The 16,942-nt window shown below is 41.9% G+C and overlaps 1 protein-coding gene across 3 annotated transcripts in view; it reads left to right on the plus strand.

Annotated features, from left to right (window-relative positions):
• RB195_015425 (uncharacterized protein) overlaps positions 1–16,942 on the plus strand; it is a gene marked incomplete at both ends in the record, with an annotated part of 58,169 nt that overhangs the window by 4,304 nt on the left and 36,923 nt on the right. For 2 of the 3 annotated variants that reach the window (XM_064206136.1, XM_064206135.1), the window contains 14 exons: positions 3,336–3,443; positions 4,232–4,340; positions 4,409–4,460; positions 4,564–4,675; positions 7,434–7,598; positions 7,656–7,731; positions 9,565–9,714; positions 10,587–10,684; positions 10,746–10,871; positions 10,923–11,091; positions 12,143–12,232; positions 12,288–12,374; positions 15,570–15,662; positions 16,253–16,384. In XM_064206136.1, the coding sequence (XP_064062012.1) occupies positions 3,336–3,443; positions 4,232–4,340; positions 4,409–4,460; positions 4,564–4,675; positions 7,434–7,598; positions 7,656–7,731; positions 9,565–9,714; positions 10,587–10,684; positions 10,746–10,871; positions 10,923–11,091; positions 12,143–12,232; positions 12,288–12,374; positions 15,570–15,662; positions 16,253–16,384 (1,567 nt within the window). Of the gene's footprint in view, positions 1–2,502; positions 2,644–2,716; positions 2,824–3,335; positions 3,444–4,231; positions 4,341–4,408; positions 4,461–4,563; positions 4,676–7,433; positions 7,599–7,655; positions 7,732–9,564; positions 9,715–10,586; positions 10,685–10,745; positions 10,872–10,922; positions 11,092–12,142; positions 12,233–12,287; positions 12,375–15,569; positions 15,663–16,252; positions 16,385–16,942 lie in introns of those variants that run through there. The other variant, XM_064206132.1, reaches the window with a different exon arrangement.

Below are 16,942 nucleotides of genomic sequence, written 5' to 3' on the forward strand. Positions count from 1 at the left end.
TGGAGGGTTTGCACAGAGGAATTTTACTTTCTCGTAAGATCCTCATTGTCTTGTTTGTAGTTCGAGACTGGGAGTTACATTTCGATCTCGTGTAACCGTTCGAACTAGCTATGCTTATGGCTAGTTTTAGGAATTTCTCACGTTCTCAGTCACCTGACTGCATATTACTATTGCTGTTTTGACCATATTTCGGATAACTGCCTTTTTCATGCCAATAGGATGAGCTGACTTTGCGTTTATCAGTATGTTTTTCGAACTTTCTTCGCGATACAATTTCACACTTGCAATGCCATTGTGCTGTTTTATTTGAACATTTAAATAAGGCAGCCAACCATCTTTTGGTTGTCTTCTCTTCTCGAGTGAGTTCTATCAAAAATTCTAAAACATTCATCCATTTCGGATTCCGTTGATTACAATGAAGCAGTCATCGAGATAACGGTAGTACATCTGTGGAAGACGTTCGATTATTGGTTGTTCTATTTTGCTCATGAAGCAGATGGCAAGAATTGGAGCAAGCCTTTGGCCCATAGCAAGTCCTCTTATTTGAGAGTAGTATTTTCCTGACCATTTGAAAATGTTGCACTGAAGGCATTCATTGATCAGGATCATTATGTGTTGTTTGCTTAGACCAAAGGTTCCTATACTACCATACTATCACCATGTCTATCTAGCTTTTCAGATAACGCTTGTAACGCCAGTTCGTTGTGAACATTTGTGTACAAAGACGTCACGTCAAATGACACTGTGACACAACTTCGTTCGAATTTGCCATTTTTAAGACGTTCAAGAAACTGTGAACTGCTTGATAGATGGGAGTACACTTTTGGTAGCAGTTGGCTCACAATTCTGTTTAGAAACCAAAAGATACGATCTGTTGGTCCTCCTACAGAACTTATTATTGGCCTTATTTTATAAGTCCCCGCTGACATTGATCCTAGGTCGTTCCTTCAAAGCTTACGCGTTTTAACCAGACTGTAAAAAACAGAGCAGCTCGGTGTTTCTATTTTCAACCTGCTAAGAAATCTTTCGTCAATCCCAGCAGCCTCACCGACGCTCATTCGAGCATGATTCAGACGTTTATATAGTGCAGTAAAATCTTTTTCGGTAACTATTACTATTATTCAGTAAATGCCGTTCCGTTATATCTCGATCTAGTGTTTGCAGCATTACTAGAAACTCTCCTCCGTTGTCGTTTACCGAGATACGCAGTGTCCCATAGGATATTAGTTTTCGGACTTCTCAAAGCCCTTGCCATTGATTCCTGATTAAGTTTCAAAAGTTCAAAAGTACGAGGGAACGCGACAGGTGGAAGTAACTTTCTGTTACCAAAGACCGCCCCATTGACATTCTGAGCTATTGAAAATGACGGTCCTAGGTTTAAGAAATTCATAACATTATCGGAAACATGAGTATCACCAATTACTGTGACTCTAGCCGTTCGACCAATGTTTACTTTTGATTAGAGCTTATTGGCCCTCGGTGGTGCATGACATCTGCGATGTGGAAAAAGATGGGAAAGACTAGTTCATTGTACAGCATGTTCTCTTCCTTGAGGAGTCTCGTAGCAGTGCCATGGATAGTTCTTACCCACTGCAAGTTTCCAGTCAGCTCAAAGTTACTGCTCGTAGATCACTTCACAAGTTTTTTCGGATTCGGGCTGCTTTTGAGCTGAATACCAAAGTCGATGGTACTCCAGTATGTTGGCAAGGTACTGTGAAGAACTGTTCTCCGTATGTTGGCAAGGCACTGTGAAGAACTGTTCTCCGCATCGAATGGTTGTCATTACGTTGCTGTTGTCTGCGAAACACGAAATTTTGGCCGTTACCCCTTGTGGGAAGTTGTAACATCCGTGAACCATTGCATTTCCCACTCTGCACCTCGAGCCGGTTAGTTTGATAATTGTCTTGTCGAACTTGTCCTTGACGTGAACAAGAAGTTCTGCTGTCAAAAATGAAGGTGTTGTTGCTGACACTGTCGAGGGGTCGCGACAAGTTGCTGCGAAACTTATCCATGGTCTTCTTGCTGGAAGGCGATTCTCCACTTCTGCTTGAAGATTTTCGTGATATTTATGTCATTGCAGGCGCAGTTTACTGTGCTCTCTGCTGGCTCGCAGACGCAGTTCGAATTCACTGAACAATTCAGGGCAATCGCTGCTTTGTAAAGACTTTAGGAATAAAGTATATTCATTCAGAAATTCTCCTCATCCCATTACTTGTTGTTTTGCTATATATACGGGGTCGTAGGTTATAGAGAGAAGATTCCGTCTATTTCTTCATAATTGCCTTAAAACAACGGCCCTGAAGATACGACTCCGAGCGTTCCGGCGCGCTATTTTCTACAAGGAGTTCGATCGGAGCGTGCACGCCTTGTGCATGCGCCGCATCTTCCGGGCCGTTTTTTTGCGACAAATAGGAGGAAATGGACGGAATCACCCTCCATAATAAACGATCCCGTATAGGAACTGTCCACCTGAAATCTGCACCACTCCAGATTCGTAGGGTGATGCCTTTAAGGGTACCCTGCCTTCGAATGAGTGCGACGTGCAAGCTGTTGTTCATTACAAGTTTCTATACAGCTATAGTTCGACAACCCGCGCCAACGTCTGCCCTGCATTCAAGAGGGGATATCATCCCCGATCCGATGGTTCGTCGTTATTATCAGCGGTTTTGCTCAGGAAAAAAAGCAGAAAATACACTGCTTGAAGACAAGCTTCCAGGACTTGCTTGGTATCTCGCGATGCCTTGAAAGCCACTACTCGGAAATTGTCGAATACATCAAAGTGCTCTCAGAAAACCATCGTCAACCACCACCGAGATTTACGAAGTGGGTATCACACAACATACATGACACAACATACATTATTCGGATGAAACTTTAAGAAACAGTACAACTCGACCCTAGAACTTGGTCAATTCTATTCAATAGAAACTCCCGAGTAGTAACATTTTGTCCACTTTACGACTGTGCCCGTCCTCGTATCGCGAAGTTGGTCCAGAAATCAACTGGACTGGATAAGAAGCGTTGCCTTAGGTTGATTATTTTCCCAACCTAGCTCCTCATTACCACCTGTTCTGTGCCCTGAACTGTCGCCTTTGTGAAAAGTTATTCAATCATCAGCTGTTACGAGCTCTTCTCGGATTCACAGTCGCCACAGCTCTGGAATCTGAGATCTGAAAATTTGCTTTAATCGCTACGTCTCAGTACGTATAGAAGCTAACTGAGGCTTCACTGCAGTAAAAATACGAGTTCTTGGAATAAAGTGGACTTTTTCCGGAACTTTTTCTTCAGCAACAACTACAACTGTATTTAGTATTAATCATTCCTTACTGTTGCAGACTTAGTGAAGAAAAACAGGAGCTACTCGAAGATCTCATCACAAACGCCCGTGACTATTTCGAGACGACCATAAAAGTACAACGGCTTAGTTCAATCCAACTGCAACCGTAAGTGTAATCGTAGAATAACATCTTTATGTGCAGCGACCGTTATCGGCGTTACCGACGAAAGAATTAATGATAATTACTACTAATAACTGAGCGAGTTTAATCGCGAACTAACTCAGCAATGAATAGTTCGAAGCAGAAGTACTTATTTTCTTTGGCTCTCAACCGTTAACATTGTCTTCACCGTGGGGGTTCATTTTCGCACTTCCCAGTTTATTTCTATCAGTAAAAATTATGTCAGCCACCGTCAGACCTCCCATTATGACAGAAAGTCTGATGGTTTGAGCCACGCGTATTCAAAAGCAGCATTTCACGAAACTGGCGCAGCGTAGGAACCAGATAGAAAAAATAGAGCTTATGCTGTAGATATAAGGGTGGTATCACTCAGTTTCTCAATTCTTCTGAAAAACGACGTAGAAACGGAGTTTATACCTACGAGGTATCATACACCGGTAGTCAATATGTACGCTCCGGTGTACTCAGCGGCTCGTTCATTGCTTTTACTTGGACAGGAAGGTGAGGAGACTTCATTGATTCTCGAGCGCTGGATCACGAGAAATCGGGGCGTGAACACGGAATACGGAACAGGATAAGATTATAAGGTTATCTTGTCAATTTGATAGTCCGTTCTAGTTAACCACGCAGAGACGTTGTATGCGTTTTTTTGCGACGACTAGGGGAAATTGAGCGGAGTTACGCTGTTATTCGTAATCCGCATCCTTAACTCTGTTTTCCAATAAATTTCCAATTTTGACGCTCTTTGACATAATTAACCTGCAAAATTTAAGGACCTGCAAAGGAGAAGGTTATATTGTCAATGGTCATATTGAATGTGACTATGACTGTGAAAAGCGGTGCGGAAAGGCTATAGCATCACCTCTGGCACATTATTTCACAGTACGTTCTCGTTCAAATTGGTAGCACAGTCCTTAAGAATAAATCACCGAATAGACCTCGCTTTTCAGAATTGCCGTTGTACAAAACAGGATTGTGAGACGAAACAGAAGAATTGGGGAGGTATGCCTCAGAACATGCTGAAATGGATTCGGTTACAATTAAAAATCAACAAATCAACAATGCCAAACAAACCTTCCATCAATGTATTGGCGTATAATTTTAGGAAAGTTGCGAGATGCGGATTTCGTCCTATTTGTGTTAGTCAGTAACGAAAGATGTACCAGTATGACGCTGGCCTACGCTGCTCACTGTTCGTTGGACAAACAAACAAACAGGTTCAAATTCTTATTTCGTTCTTGTTTCCCTGATGATTTCTCATTTAAAGCGTTTCACGTTGTCATTTCGCGTTTCACGAAACTGACTTGATAAGGAAAGAGTCAAGTGAAAAAAAAACAAATTTTGATTTGTAAAAACGGAAACAAGTGTGGGTCCGCTCGTTCCCTAACCGTCGCAAAAAAAAACAGCGTGGAAGACGGTATTCTTTCCTACGAAATCTGCTGCAGTGCGCCACCCTTGTGTACGCGCTGCATTCACGAGCGGGCGGTTCATGATTAATGAGGTCTCTTCGCCAGCTTATTCAAGTAAAACCAACGAAAAGGTTGCCAAGGGGACCAGGGCGCGTACTGGGGTTAGCGTTCTAATAACCTCGTGAAAAATAAAGCCGTTCTTTACGACGACCAGGAGAAATTGAGCGGACCGCGTTCGTTCCCGAAATCTACAACCCAAACTGTACGTTTTTTTGTGGTTTTTCTAGTCAAATTCGGGATACGCTTTCTTTAAGCACTAGGTGAAATAAAGGGAAGATGACACAATCATAACAAAAATCGCTTCTCTGCCTCGAAATTTAACGTTGACTGTTGAGAACAGTAGTAACCGTCTCAAACCAGTTATCATTCATGTTAGGAAAGGTTTTAGAAACAACGCAATTTTTATCTCCATTGAAAACCAAGCAAGCTTTCCCAGGAAATTTTCAACGAAAAACTTTCTGAATTCTCTATTACATTTCTGATTCAAAGAGAAAATTGGACCCATTCTTTAATCGATGCTCCTGGAAAAATTCCTAAAAGATTTCATCAGGTTACTGCAATTCCCTTCTGAGTACCATTTCATTCAAATGAGAATAAATAACACAATGTTCCACAACACATCTGTGACCATGCTTTGAGTTGGGTGGTTGACTATACTAGTGAATTCTTTTCGAATGTGAAGACAGGAGTCAAAAAATGGAGCCCAGAAAGAATAGCTGGAAGCTCTCTCCATGTCTGGAAATGAAGAATGTGGCCAGCTTATAGTTGGATCAAAACGACATGAAGCACGGACAAGTGCGTAAGCGGCTGCACTCGAAGCGGCGCGGTGTAGCGTAACGGTTGGGATCGCGGAAGGATCCCGCTACCGCCACCCATCTCTGCAGTTTGCCATGGTCCCACCTCGATCCCAACCGCTGTCTCCATCCCACCGCTTTGAGCGCAGCCGCTCACCTAGCTGTCCGTGCTTCATGTCGTCTTGGTCCGACTATATTTTCGATGAGTTGTGACCCTTTTGGGCACTCTAAGCTACGAATAACCCTTAAAGACGCGGTAGCGCTGACAACGTCTTCCAGTACCAATGAAACCTTTGTAGAAGTTGTGCGGAGGTTTTTATTTTGACTGTGATTCAGTCACCAATTGAGTTGCAAATATAGGTCAAAACTAGTAGGTAGTATAGCGGGTCAAAACTACATGTGGTTCGGTGCAGCTGCGTAAGCAACCGCGCTCGATGCAGCAGGATTTAGAGTCGTGGCTAAGTTCGGATGGGAACTCTTGCCGTTAAAGCCGTCGTCTCACGATGGTAAAATCAAGTCAGGAAAGGAAGAGGTACAGGAGCTGCAAAAAGAAAGTGTAATGTCTGTTACGTGTTGACGGCGCCATTGGTAACTTTTCGTATACAGGAAAGCATGCTTCTGAGTGCCGAGAAGTAATTGCTGACGCAAATAAGACTTCTTGCATATGCTTCAGCATTCGCACTATTAGTAAATCCTACGTCCAACGTCTTCCTAAATTCTCTTTAATAACAATATATATATACATATATATATATATATATATATATATATATATATAGATTTGAAGAAAAGCATAAGAGAAGAAAATTTCAATGAATTCAATGGACCTTCCAGCGTTGATTGATACTGATGATGTAACGTTTGGTAGTTGCAGCGCAGAGCACTTTCGTGCATAAGTGGAGCACTGAAGATTTGGTAAAAAGTAGGCTCGGCAAGGACAAAGTGAGATCCGAGGGTGGTGCTTTACTTTGAGCTGCTTAGCAAAGGAATTGCAGTCAGTTTCTTCACCAACGCCACTCATCTTCAGAAAATCACAGTACCTTCTTGTGGCACGCAATGCACCTCCCCAACAACGAAACTCGTAAGTGTAGCAGAGGAAACATATAAAATCGAAGAGTTGGATTAGGAAGTGGCACTGAATCCACCATGCCCTTCAGACTTATCCATCTTACACGCACAAATTGTCAATTGTTATTTGCGGTTAAAAAAGGCCATGTTATTTATTGATTCGTATTTCTTTTTCCCCTTGGGAACAGGATATAATCAAAGTCATTTTTGGTTAGACATTTTTGTTTTTGGGTGAAAAATGGGCATGGGAAAATTGTGAAAGAATTCCGAGAATGAGGGCTGAGCTTAATTTAGGGGTGTAAAATTTTTTGCTTCCATTCTTTTGCTGAAAGCCGTCTTATGAGAGACGAAGAAAGATCGTGTACTTTTAAAATTCTAAGAGCGATACGCTTTCAAAATTACCGCTGCTATCGAAAATATCGTTATTACATATCTGTCAATGCTAATGCCATCGACGGTGGATTGGTTATTTTGTACTTATCTTCGGTTTGAAGAGATTAACTGCAATACGGTTTCGAAAATAGCATGCGTCCCATCTTCGTTCTTTCCTTCACTTTCGATTGAAATTCGCACGAGTATTTCTGATGTATTATTCATCGGTACCACTTTATTACAAACAAATATTCTATTGGAGAAAAATTCAGACCTGTTGCCGGATTCGTGAATGTTTGTCCTAATGCGTTCAATAATATGAAATCGAACGATGTAACCCAGTGGGAGGCTACTATTAAGCATGAACTTATACACGCTTTTGTGTTTTCAACAACGCTCTATACGAAGTACCAAGGAATAACAAGAACTTCAACAAAGTGAGCATTTGTAACGTCAGCATTCAGTTCGAAAAGTTCCCTAATCTTTAAATTCAGAGAAGGATCAATGGTTTTAGTCCCAGGAGTAATTGAACGATTCAAACGTGTGGACTGGGAAAGCGCTGCAGGCATAGTTAGTTTTCTCCGAAATAAGTAGCTTCTAGGAGCTGACCTTCTTTTTCAAAAAATTTCTTTTTCGGAAAACAGAAAGTTAGATACTTACTTGCTTAGACCATTCATTTAGTTCCCTCGCCATCGTCGACGTTCTCAACTTCCATGAGTGATGTTGGCCTTTGAGCCGCATCCAGCTGAGCTCTCACCCGATTCATCGTTGTAGCGAACACGATCACCATCTCCTTAGAGGCTCCAGGACGTTTAACAATTCGTGGGATCCATCCTAGCATCCTTTTAGTCCATCTATCGTCGATTCTTCTCTTAATGTGACCTGTCCAATTCTCTTCACTTAAGTTGGAGCTGCAAAGGCCGGCTAGGCGTTGTGAGTGCCGGCTAAACTTCAGAAGACATCTCTCAAGGGCTCCGTGATTTGTGGATAGCTTCCTGGACGAGATGGTAGTGTCTGTTTCCGCCGCGTGTTACAGAACCCTGGAAGAACTGTCGAGTCGGACAGGGGGACACGGATATCCCTGTCCGTCAGTTGGTAAGCTTCTGTGATGGAACACTGAATGTATGCGATGAAAAGGTTCCAACGATTTTAGAGAATTCAAATTGTACACATCCCTCCGCAGAGTAAACGTTCTTTATGAACTGCGTGTTCTTTCTGCTTATTCGCAATCTCATTCTCTTCTTTGCTTCGTTTGATCAATTGAGTCGCTGCTTAATTAGCACTTCTCGAAAAAGGAACGATGTCATCCGCAAAACGAAGTATTGAGAGGGGTCTTTCATCACTATGTATCCCCCTTCCTTCCCAAAGAAGCGATTTCACTATCAACTGTAACGCAGCAGTGAGCAATTTCGGCGTAAAAGACGCTCAGCAAGTGTATCGGACGGGTAGATCTTCTTAGTCACTTTTCTTACAAACAGCTCGCAAGGCCTTTCGTTGGTCTGGGATTCTTTCTATCTGAAAATAGGACGTCATGAAAGTCATGAAAAAGAAGAAAGTTTGCGGATATAGAATCAGGTTCGGAGGCTGTGTTAGGTTCCGGACCGCTACTCGCACTTTAAAAAAATCCGTGGTGGGGCTTCACCAACAGGATGCTCGGTCTTAACGCGGGAGTTGATGAGCGGAGAAGATTCTAGTAGAACCTATCCGTGAAGATGTCGAGTACAGATGTGTATCCCGTCTTCGCTCAGCAAGTTTGTTAGCGGAATAATATGTTCGCTGAGGTCCCTGCGGGACTTCCTTAGACTTGTTCTTTCATCTGCTCCTTCCAGTCGAATGGCCAGACGAGATGACAAGTTCTCGTGAGAGTGTACTGTGGCAGTGAGTATTTTGGAGTAGCAGATATACTTTTCCCCTTACTAAGCAGCGCTCCCATGGCCAACTTAGCCTTCACTACAGGTCGTTGCCAACCTATATGGATCAGGGAGCCATATTGTTACATTTTGTAGAGACGGTGGTAAATCTTGGCAGTGGTTTACTCTTAGCTAGGCCTTGTTTTCCGAGAAGACGGAATGTTGGAGATGTAGAACACTTTCTTACTTAGGACACCCTGTCAGAGGACGTACCTTCGTGCTCATTGCAGTTCAGCGTCCGGAGTCTTCATTTCTCCATAAAGCAGTAAACCGTATGTAGAGGAGAAACAGATTTATGGAAATAATTTCCTACCTCCAATGTATCATGACGAGTCACCCCGCGCGTTTAAAAATAGTGAAGAAGAACACATAGCATTTACAACAAATGTACAGCCATTATTGTAGTTTCGATTGCACTGAACGCCTTCCCCCCACCAAAGAAAAGTAGGGATACCTGCGCTTGTTTTTTTTTTGAAAAAAAACTGTCGCCTAGGTTTCTCATGACGTCTACATGATGGTAACACCAAAAGTAAGAGAAGAAGCACGGAAACATTTCCAGTGTCCAGATTTGGAGGGTGCCGAAATAGAAAATCAAGGTGGTCCTGCAACTGCAGGTGTTCATTGGGAGAAACGCGTCTTCGAGGTGAGTTCTCCTTTTTCTTCTATTACACTAGCTTTGGAAGTTTCTTACACTGTCTTGGATTTCCTCCTGTATATCTCTTGAAGTACGACTCGATTTTGAAAATTCTGACATCCATGTCATACGCTCAGATAGAAACAACCTGACCTCTACGTAGAACAATCAGTGGTCGCACTCGCGTTGGGACATTCGCCACTTCTAGTCAAACTGCGGAGCTGGATGAAGTTTTTGAGGTTTTACACCGGGCAGGGTTACTGCCTTGTTTGCGACAGATTTTTCTCTGCGGAGAAGAGAGTCAAATTTACGAATTCTTGAGCCCCAAGTCCACTGCTGACATCAAATGAGAGTTTTTTTTTGTGCAATCGAGATGTTACACTTTCATTGGCAGTTCACAGCTATCATTCCAAGTTCAAGCACACAAGTTCTTGTGAAAAATAAAAGAAGACCTCAGGAGGAGAAGCAACAGTGGCGGTAGTCGTCATTCCATGTCCAGTAACCTCACAGACTAATGCGGGTAACTATGCCGCTCCGACTTACGCATCCATAACTTCCATATATTGCATGACATCACGGCGATGCCCCAAGACTACGAAGACGCTTTAGACCTTCTTAAAGGTAGTGTAGAACGACTTTGACGTAGGAACTAGCAGCGGAAGCGTAGACTTTGAATACAGTACATTGCGGACTCAGCGTAGTTCCGCTCATCTTTTCCAAATCGTCTTAAAAAAAACGGTGTAGAAGACGTTGTTTCTATGTATGCCACCTATGTATTTATGCTGACATTAAACTTGCCGACACCGGCTACGATCGAATCCGTTAATAGTGCTGTTATTCGCATTATAACATCACAAAAAACTTTGTTGATCACACTGCAGAATGAAGCAATGACTGGTGTGGCTACACAAGTGTACGCGCTTAGTCGCATAACACTGGCTCTTTTCGAGGATTCTGGATGGTACCAAGTGAATTACAAGTAAGTTTAGAAATAAAGATTTTCTAGTGCAAAGGATTACTACTTTTGCTCTGCATTACAGCAAAGCGGAACCAATGTCGTGGGGTCATGAGTTAGGATGCAAATTTGCGAAGCAAAGTTGTCTAACATGGATGAGAACAAATCCGAACAACCCGTATCCATTTTGTACCGTAGTCGGAGACAAGAGGTCTACTTTGTGCGAAATAAGCAAATAATTGTGATAAAACTTTGTTTTTAGATGTAGCACGAATCGCAGAGCGAAGGTCACCTGCAATTTGATGACAGATTCTATGAACGTATCTTCAGAATATGACTACAATGTTCCCAATCTGTATCGGGATCTAGACGGACATTCAGTGCACGGTTATGGTAATCTTCCGACGGCAGACTATTGTCCTTATTACAGGGTAAGATCGTTTGTAGCCAATAAGGCTGTTCAAAACTACACTGAATTAATAAGATTTATTCATCAAAAAGGAGAAAAACACTTCACCATCTTCGAAAGGCTGACTAAGGCGAAAATGCAGCGGAAAAAAAAACAAACCTGTGTTAGTACCACGCATTGGAAAAGGGAGCACTATGGAAAAGAACCCAGTTACCATTATTTCAACAGTTCTTCCCGCGCTTTTGCTTATATGATGTGATAGGATGACTAAAGGGATTATTTAGCGTCCTTCAGGGGAAAGAGAAAGAAAACATCCGGAACTAGATAACTATTTCAGAAGTAATTTTGTTAGATTAATTTGCCACCTCCTCCATATCATCGCAACAAATTGAAACTCTGCCCTCAGCACTCACGTACAATAGTTTGAGGACTCGAACCACCTCAACCAACGACGCTTCTTTCACGAATCGTGATGAAATGCTCTCAGATTGCAACGAAAACATTTTGGTCGGTAATATGACTCAGAGAAATGTGTACTTCTGCCAAGGATTGGCTGAAATTTTGGAATTTTTCTGGTAAGCATCGGGAACCTATTGATCCAAACAGGTCATAAGTACACTCCAATAAATTGACAGTATATGCTACCAAAGCTACTACATCAACTAAATACTAGAACTTTTATAATTAAGGAATTAATTGCTAGGGAAGAAACCTTAATTGCTGATGTTGTAATTGGCAACAAACGATCTACAATCGCTTCAAAACAGTCTGACTTGCGCAAACGGTTGTGTTCGTTCCCTTACAAGTCAGGTCGTTTTGACCATTCAGTACTTGTGCATAGTTCCAAAACTTTCTGTCTGTTATAAACGCAAAGATGACTGAGATGTAAAAAATGGAAGACTTTCGAACAGAACTGTTTGAACTCTATTATAGAGAGAAGAAAAGGTAGAGCTGCTAATTTCATTGTTACCCGTAATTTCCCCGCACCGTGTTCCATTTTTTTAGAAACATTTTTGAAGAAGAGCATCATGTAGTTCTTTATGCAATCCGTTATATCTCCTTTCCTACTTAAGGTTTATGGCGACTTCTCTTCACAAGATAAAGGCAGCGACACACGTTGCACGTATCCGGACAACATGAATTACAACAATTATTCTCTTGAGGTGACACTTCCACGATATGGTGCCTAAAAACGTTTACTAGAAAAGTCGTTCTCAGATTTTCTCACCGACAGCGCAGTGTTTTCAACTTGATGGTGGTATTAAGATTAAACACGAACGTGGAGTACGAATATGGATGCATTCTGTGGGATGTTACGAGTTGAGTCCATGTTTGAGAAGTCTAGAATTGTTTGGGAACTAAGACATGCAAAGATTGCACGTCCACCTGAGAATAAGGAGATCTAATAGATTAGGATTTGACTTATTGTAAAGTGTCCCAAAAGCAATGCGGTGTTGAAGGATAAAAGGTAAAGTGGCGTTGACCGATTTTTTTTTTCTGGATGTGCCCACACGTTGAAGTTGGATTCACAATCCTTTGAGGTTCATGAACGCTTGTCTGCACTATACATTGACATATGGGGCCACCCAGTGTGAAACCAGTTGCTAATAAATGCGAAACAAGGACCAAGACTGTCACACTTTTCATTATGGTTAACGTTTCGGCGTTGTCGCCTTTGTCGGAACCTGAAAAAGTCGGAACATTTGTAGCACACCTTCTCAAATGTCTTCATCAAAAACAAGCTGCCATTCCAGAAAAGATCACATCCATAACCAGGAACCGAAATAGTCCAAATCATTTTGCTTACTTCAGTAGTCTAATCGTCCTGATATTAAGGGATCACAGTGCGATAGAATCCCTCCACTAATTTAAATTAGGATGATTTTTGGGCCTTGGACCCCTGTCGGGAATGTCTCTGAACAAAATTTCTGGTTCGTACCATAGGATCAAGAGAGCCACGCATAAAGAAGCATGTTCACGACAATATCCGTAACGAGCTCTAAGAGAAGTCGCTGCATTTGAGTGTTTTATTCGATTCAGATGTTATTCTACTCAAATACAAATTGGTTGCCCTTCTTGTCAATGCATCGTTCCCCACATGTTTGGCACGGAATCAAACAGGCTACATGCGGGAACATGCAGTTCCTTTCCTCCCCTGGTGAACGTATTTTATATTTTGGGGTCAGGCTGATAGTACATTTTGTTGCGAATTAACTGCTTCTTGGGTTTTGTGAGAGATACTTTCAGAACTCTCAGTTTGTCCAACGAAACAGCAACTATCGCTTTACTCAAGTCATCATATATGAAAGTCTACCAAGGATCGATCCTTTGTGATTAATGTACTCGGGCATGTTCTCGGTTGCATTAAGACTTGGCTTGATCATTAGGAACGTAAACGATAGAATTCGCAATTCGTCGCACCAGATTCACTGTACTGCTCCTTTCGTGGGCATCGTACGTCACACGTATGGATATTCTGTTCCCAATGGCCAGCTGTTTCGTCACTTTCTAGGAGTGCGAGAGCTTGAGTCTGCTTTAATCCTAGCATAGTGATTCTTTCTTCTGGTTTTACTGATGCAGAAAACTAGGATTGTTAACGACACTTCATTTTAGCAAACGTTTTTGCATAGTCTCCTTTTTCATAGCTTTAAAAGCTGTAGACATATATAATTCATATTTCTAGAAGTCTAATGAAAAACCAAGTTCCTTTTCATTCAAAAGTGTGGTCTAAAAATTGAACCAGAGAGTAAGCCGCTAACATTACCTTGATACTCTTGTTGTCGTGACGGTAGCAGACCACAGCGCTGTGCAATTGTTTCGCAAGTACCAATTAAGTGCTCCCCGCATCTAACCTGTCAAACCCAACGAAAACCCACCAAAGTGGTGGTGCAAAACTAGCTCGTTTTTCTTAGAGATGAACTCTTCTTCATTGTTCATATTTGTTCTTCCTGCTATCAAAAACGCTTCTAACATTCTCTGCTACGACTTTGTGCTCCTACGACAAAACATCGAGACAGCTACGCCAAATGGATGACCGTCAAGAGATCCTATGCATTTCCACGTTGAATTCAACAACTCGACTCTACCATGCTATACACTTTAAACGCATCACCCCACGAATCTGGCTTCGAGCGATCCGGCGCGCTATTTTCTACAATGAGTTCGATTGGAGCGCGCCAGCCTTATGCACATGCCGCATCTTCCGCGCCGTTTTTTACGGCAATTAGGAAGAAACAGACGGAATCACCCCCCTCTCCTTAATCTACGATCCCATTTACGAATACTCCTCCTGAAATCCGTACCACCTCAGATTCGTGGGGTGATGCCTTTTACGCGAAAAATGCATATCCGGTCTCTGCGATGTATTACTCCGCACAAATGATAAAGTGAACCGAATAGACGGGAACTGTAAAACTGACAGAAAAGACTGTACCTCCATAATGAACGAGTTAGCCTTGTACCACGATCTTTTTGGGTATTGGGGCTAGATGCGGCTTCGCAGGCTAGATGCGTGTCGGATGTGGGTGAAACCGAAGCGGAACAGTTCTACTTCACGAAAGTCCTTTAGCATTACGGCCACCACGACTATTAAACCCCGACTGTGGTTACATAACTCTCTAGTTCTGTTCTTAGTCAACTCTGTTGTTGAATATTAACTTATGTTGTGATGAGGAGCTTGGGAGGACACATTACATGTGTCTTTGCATTTCAGGCTCTTAAAAAAGGTCACAAGGTTGGAAAGTTAACTGAAATAAGGTATCGTTAACATTGTAGACTTTGTGTTTCAATGAAGACTAAAGGAAAGATTTTTTTGGTTTACTAAAGATAAGGGAGGGGATGGGCTCTACAAGGTGAGCGGGAAGGTGATAGGCAAGAATTTAGTGTACTGGGTCTCGAACCCATGTTGCCTTCACCGTCGGACAAATGTATCATTGCGTTAAGGAAAGCCAGTTTTCTTAGGGTTTCTTCCTTGTGAACACATATTCAAGAGGATTGCTAGTTTAGAATGTTGCAACAAGTGTCTATCTCGTCCTGGGTGGAACATATAGTGCAACAGTCTTCAGCGTAACGGCAGTACAGGAGAGGTTTTCGCCGGCTCTCTTCACATTTCGTATCTACAAGTTGCAAGAGACAAAGAAGATGCAAGATCTACACAATCGCATCAGTTCTCTCAGACAATTCTGGTGCTAATTTATCGACCTCAGAAGATGAAAAGTCTGGTTGTCTTTGCGGTAGTTCCGAACCATCTATGGTGCAATTGCAGCCGAACATTTCAACGACTGCGCTCTACCCGCTGAAATGAGAAATGCAGCGTTATCCAGCTCTAACTCATATGTATACAGAGAAACCTATCACAATGCTCCACGATGTACAGGAATAGAAATTAAATTAGAAAGTTTGACGTCGGACATAAGAATGTGTTACACCTTATGTGCACCGGAAGAAAACTTTTTTTTTTGGAGAATTAATGCATTTCGTGCCTTACGTCACAAGTTTTAGACCATTTGCAAACGAAATCTGCTCTTCATTAAAACGCAAAACTCAAAATTCTATCCATGTTATCATGGAGGACAATTAATACACGTGGAAAAGGTCGGTTATGTTTTTGGAAATTTATGAGATCTGCCAGCAGGTGTCTATATTGAATTACTTCTGGGGATCACCGTCTTAACGTCAGCGTACAACAACAATATTGTAGACGGCAGTGATACCCAGAAGTAAGTGTACAATACATGTGTATATCGCTAAGCAACACCACACTCCATACAATCAATGGATAAAAAAGTCAATTTTCTACGGAGCGACTAGCATGACTATGTGATTCAACGCATAGCGTCGGACCTGAGAAAAAAACGATCCGATCTGTTTTGTAATTCCGTAAGCTGCTGCGCTTCCGGTGGTGATAGGGTCCTCGCTCAGCTCCGCTTGCGGATTGGAGCTGAGCGAGAGCCTCACTACAAAAATTACAAACTCAGAAATTTCCTTCTCAAAAGGATACGATAATCTAAACTGTTCTCTTTAGCCTTTTTTTAAGGTAGCTTTACTATGGTAATGAGAGTTCTGAGATCTCTTCGCGAACAGACAGAGTTAGCGGTGTTGGTTTGATCGCCAGAAGATCGCAACGTCCTCAATTCCTTGCTTTGCTGCCTTTAACAGTTAAAACATTCACCATAGTCTTTCAGAGAGTCTATGGTGTTGGCACGGTAACAACGCGAATCATCTGTCCTTCATGCACTGAAATGTGCGGAAAGAAGTTCTGTGCACCAGAAAGAATCGTCGCTGAACGAATTGGTGATCCAACAAGAGGATCAAACGTCAAGTTCTGCCTGATTACATCCATCTCTGTTTTTACCTCTGTTTGCATACTACTTTTAGATACTTAGTTAATATTTAGTTGAGCACTATTTCGCTTTATTATTTGATATGGATTCAAACAATAATTTCTGCACGTTACAAATGTTCATCAAACGAACATATACATTTCATACATAAAATAAATTTATAATTGTTCTGTATTCTTCCATCGAACTCATCGCAAACAGCTGCAGTTCGCACCGCACCTACGAAACATCAACAGCGCTGTGGTAACCCCTTAATACCTTTTGCAGGCTGCCTCGGATTCATACTTTAAGATGAAGCAGTCTTTATCCTTCATTTTACTGTACCTAACATTACAAAGACGTAATTTTCCATTCAGTGCATTAGAGCATTTCTACTTCAATAAGGGAAGATAGTTCAAGCCTCCGAAACATCATGTTTACTGCTTACACTACTCAGAAAATTACTATTTTCACTTTTCGAACGAAGAACCGGGAATAAATATCCAAATTTTCCACCTCCCTTCACTTTTCCAAGTTGAATTTCAAGTAGAC

The sequence above is a fragment of the Necator americanus genome, chromosome V (genome assembly GCF_031761385.1).
Source record: "Necator americanus strain Aroian chromosome V, whole genome shotgun sequence".
Lineage (NCBI taxonomy): Eukaryota > Metazoa > Nematoda > Chromadorea > Rhabditida > Ancylostomatidae > Necator > Necator americanus.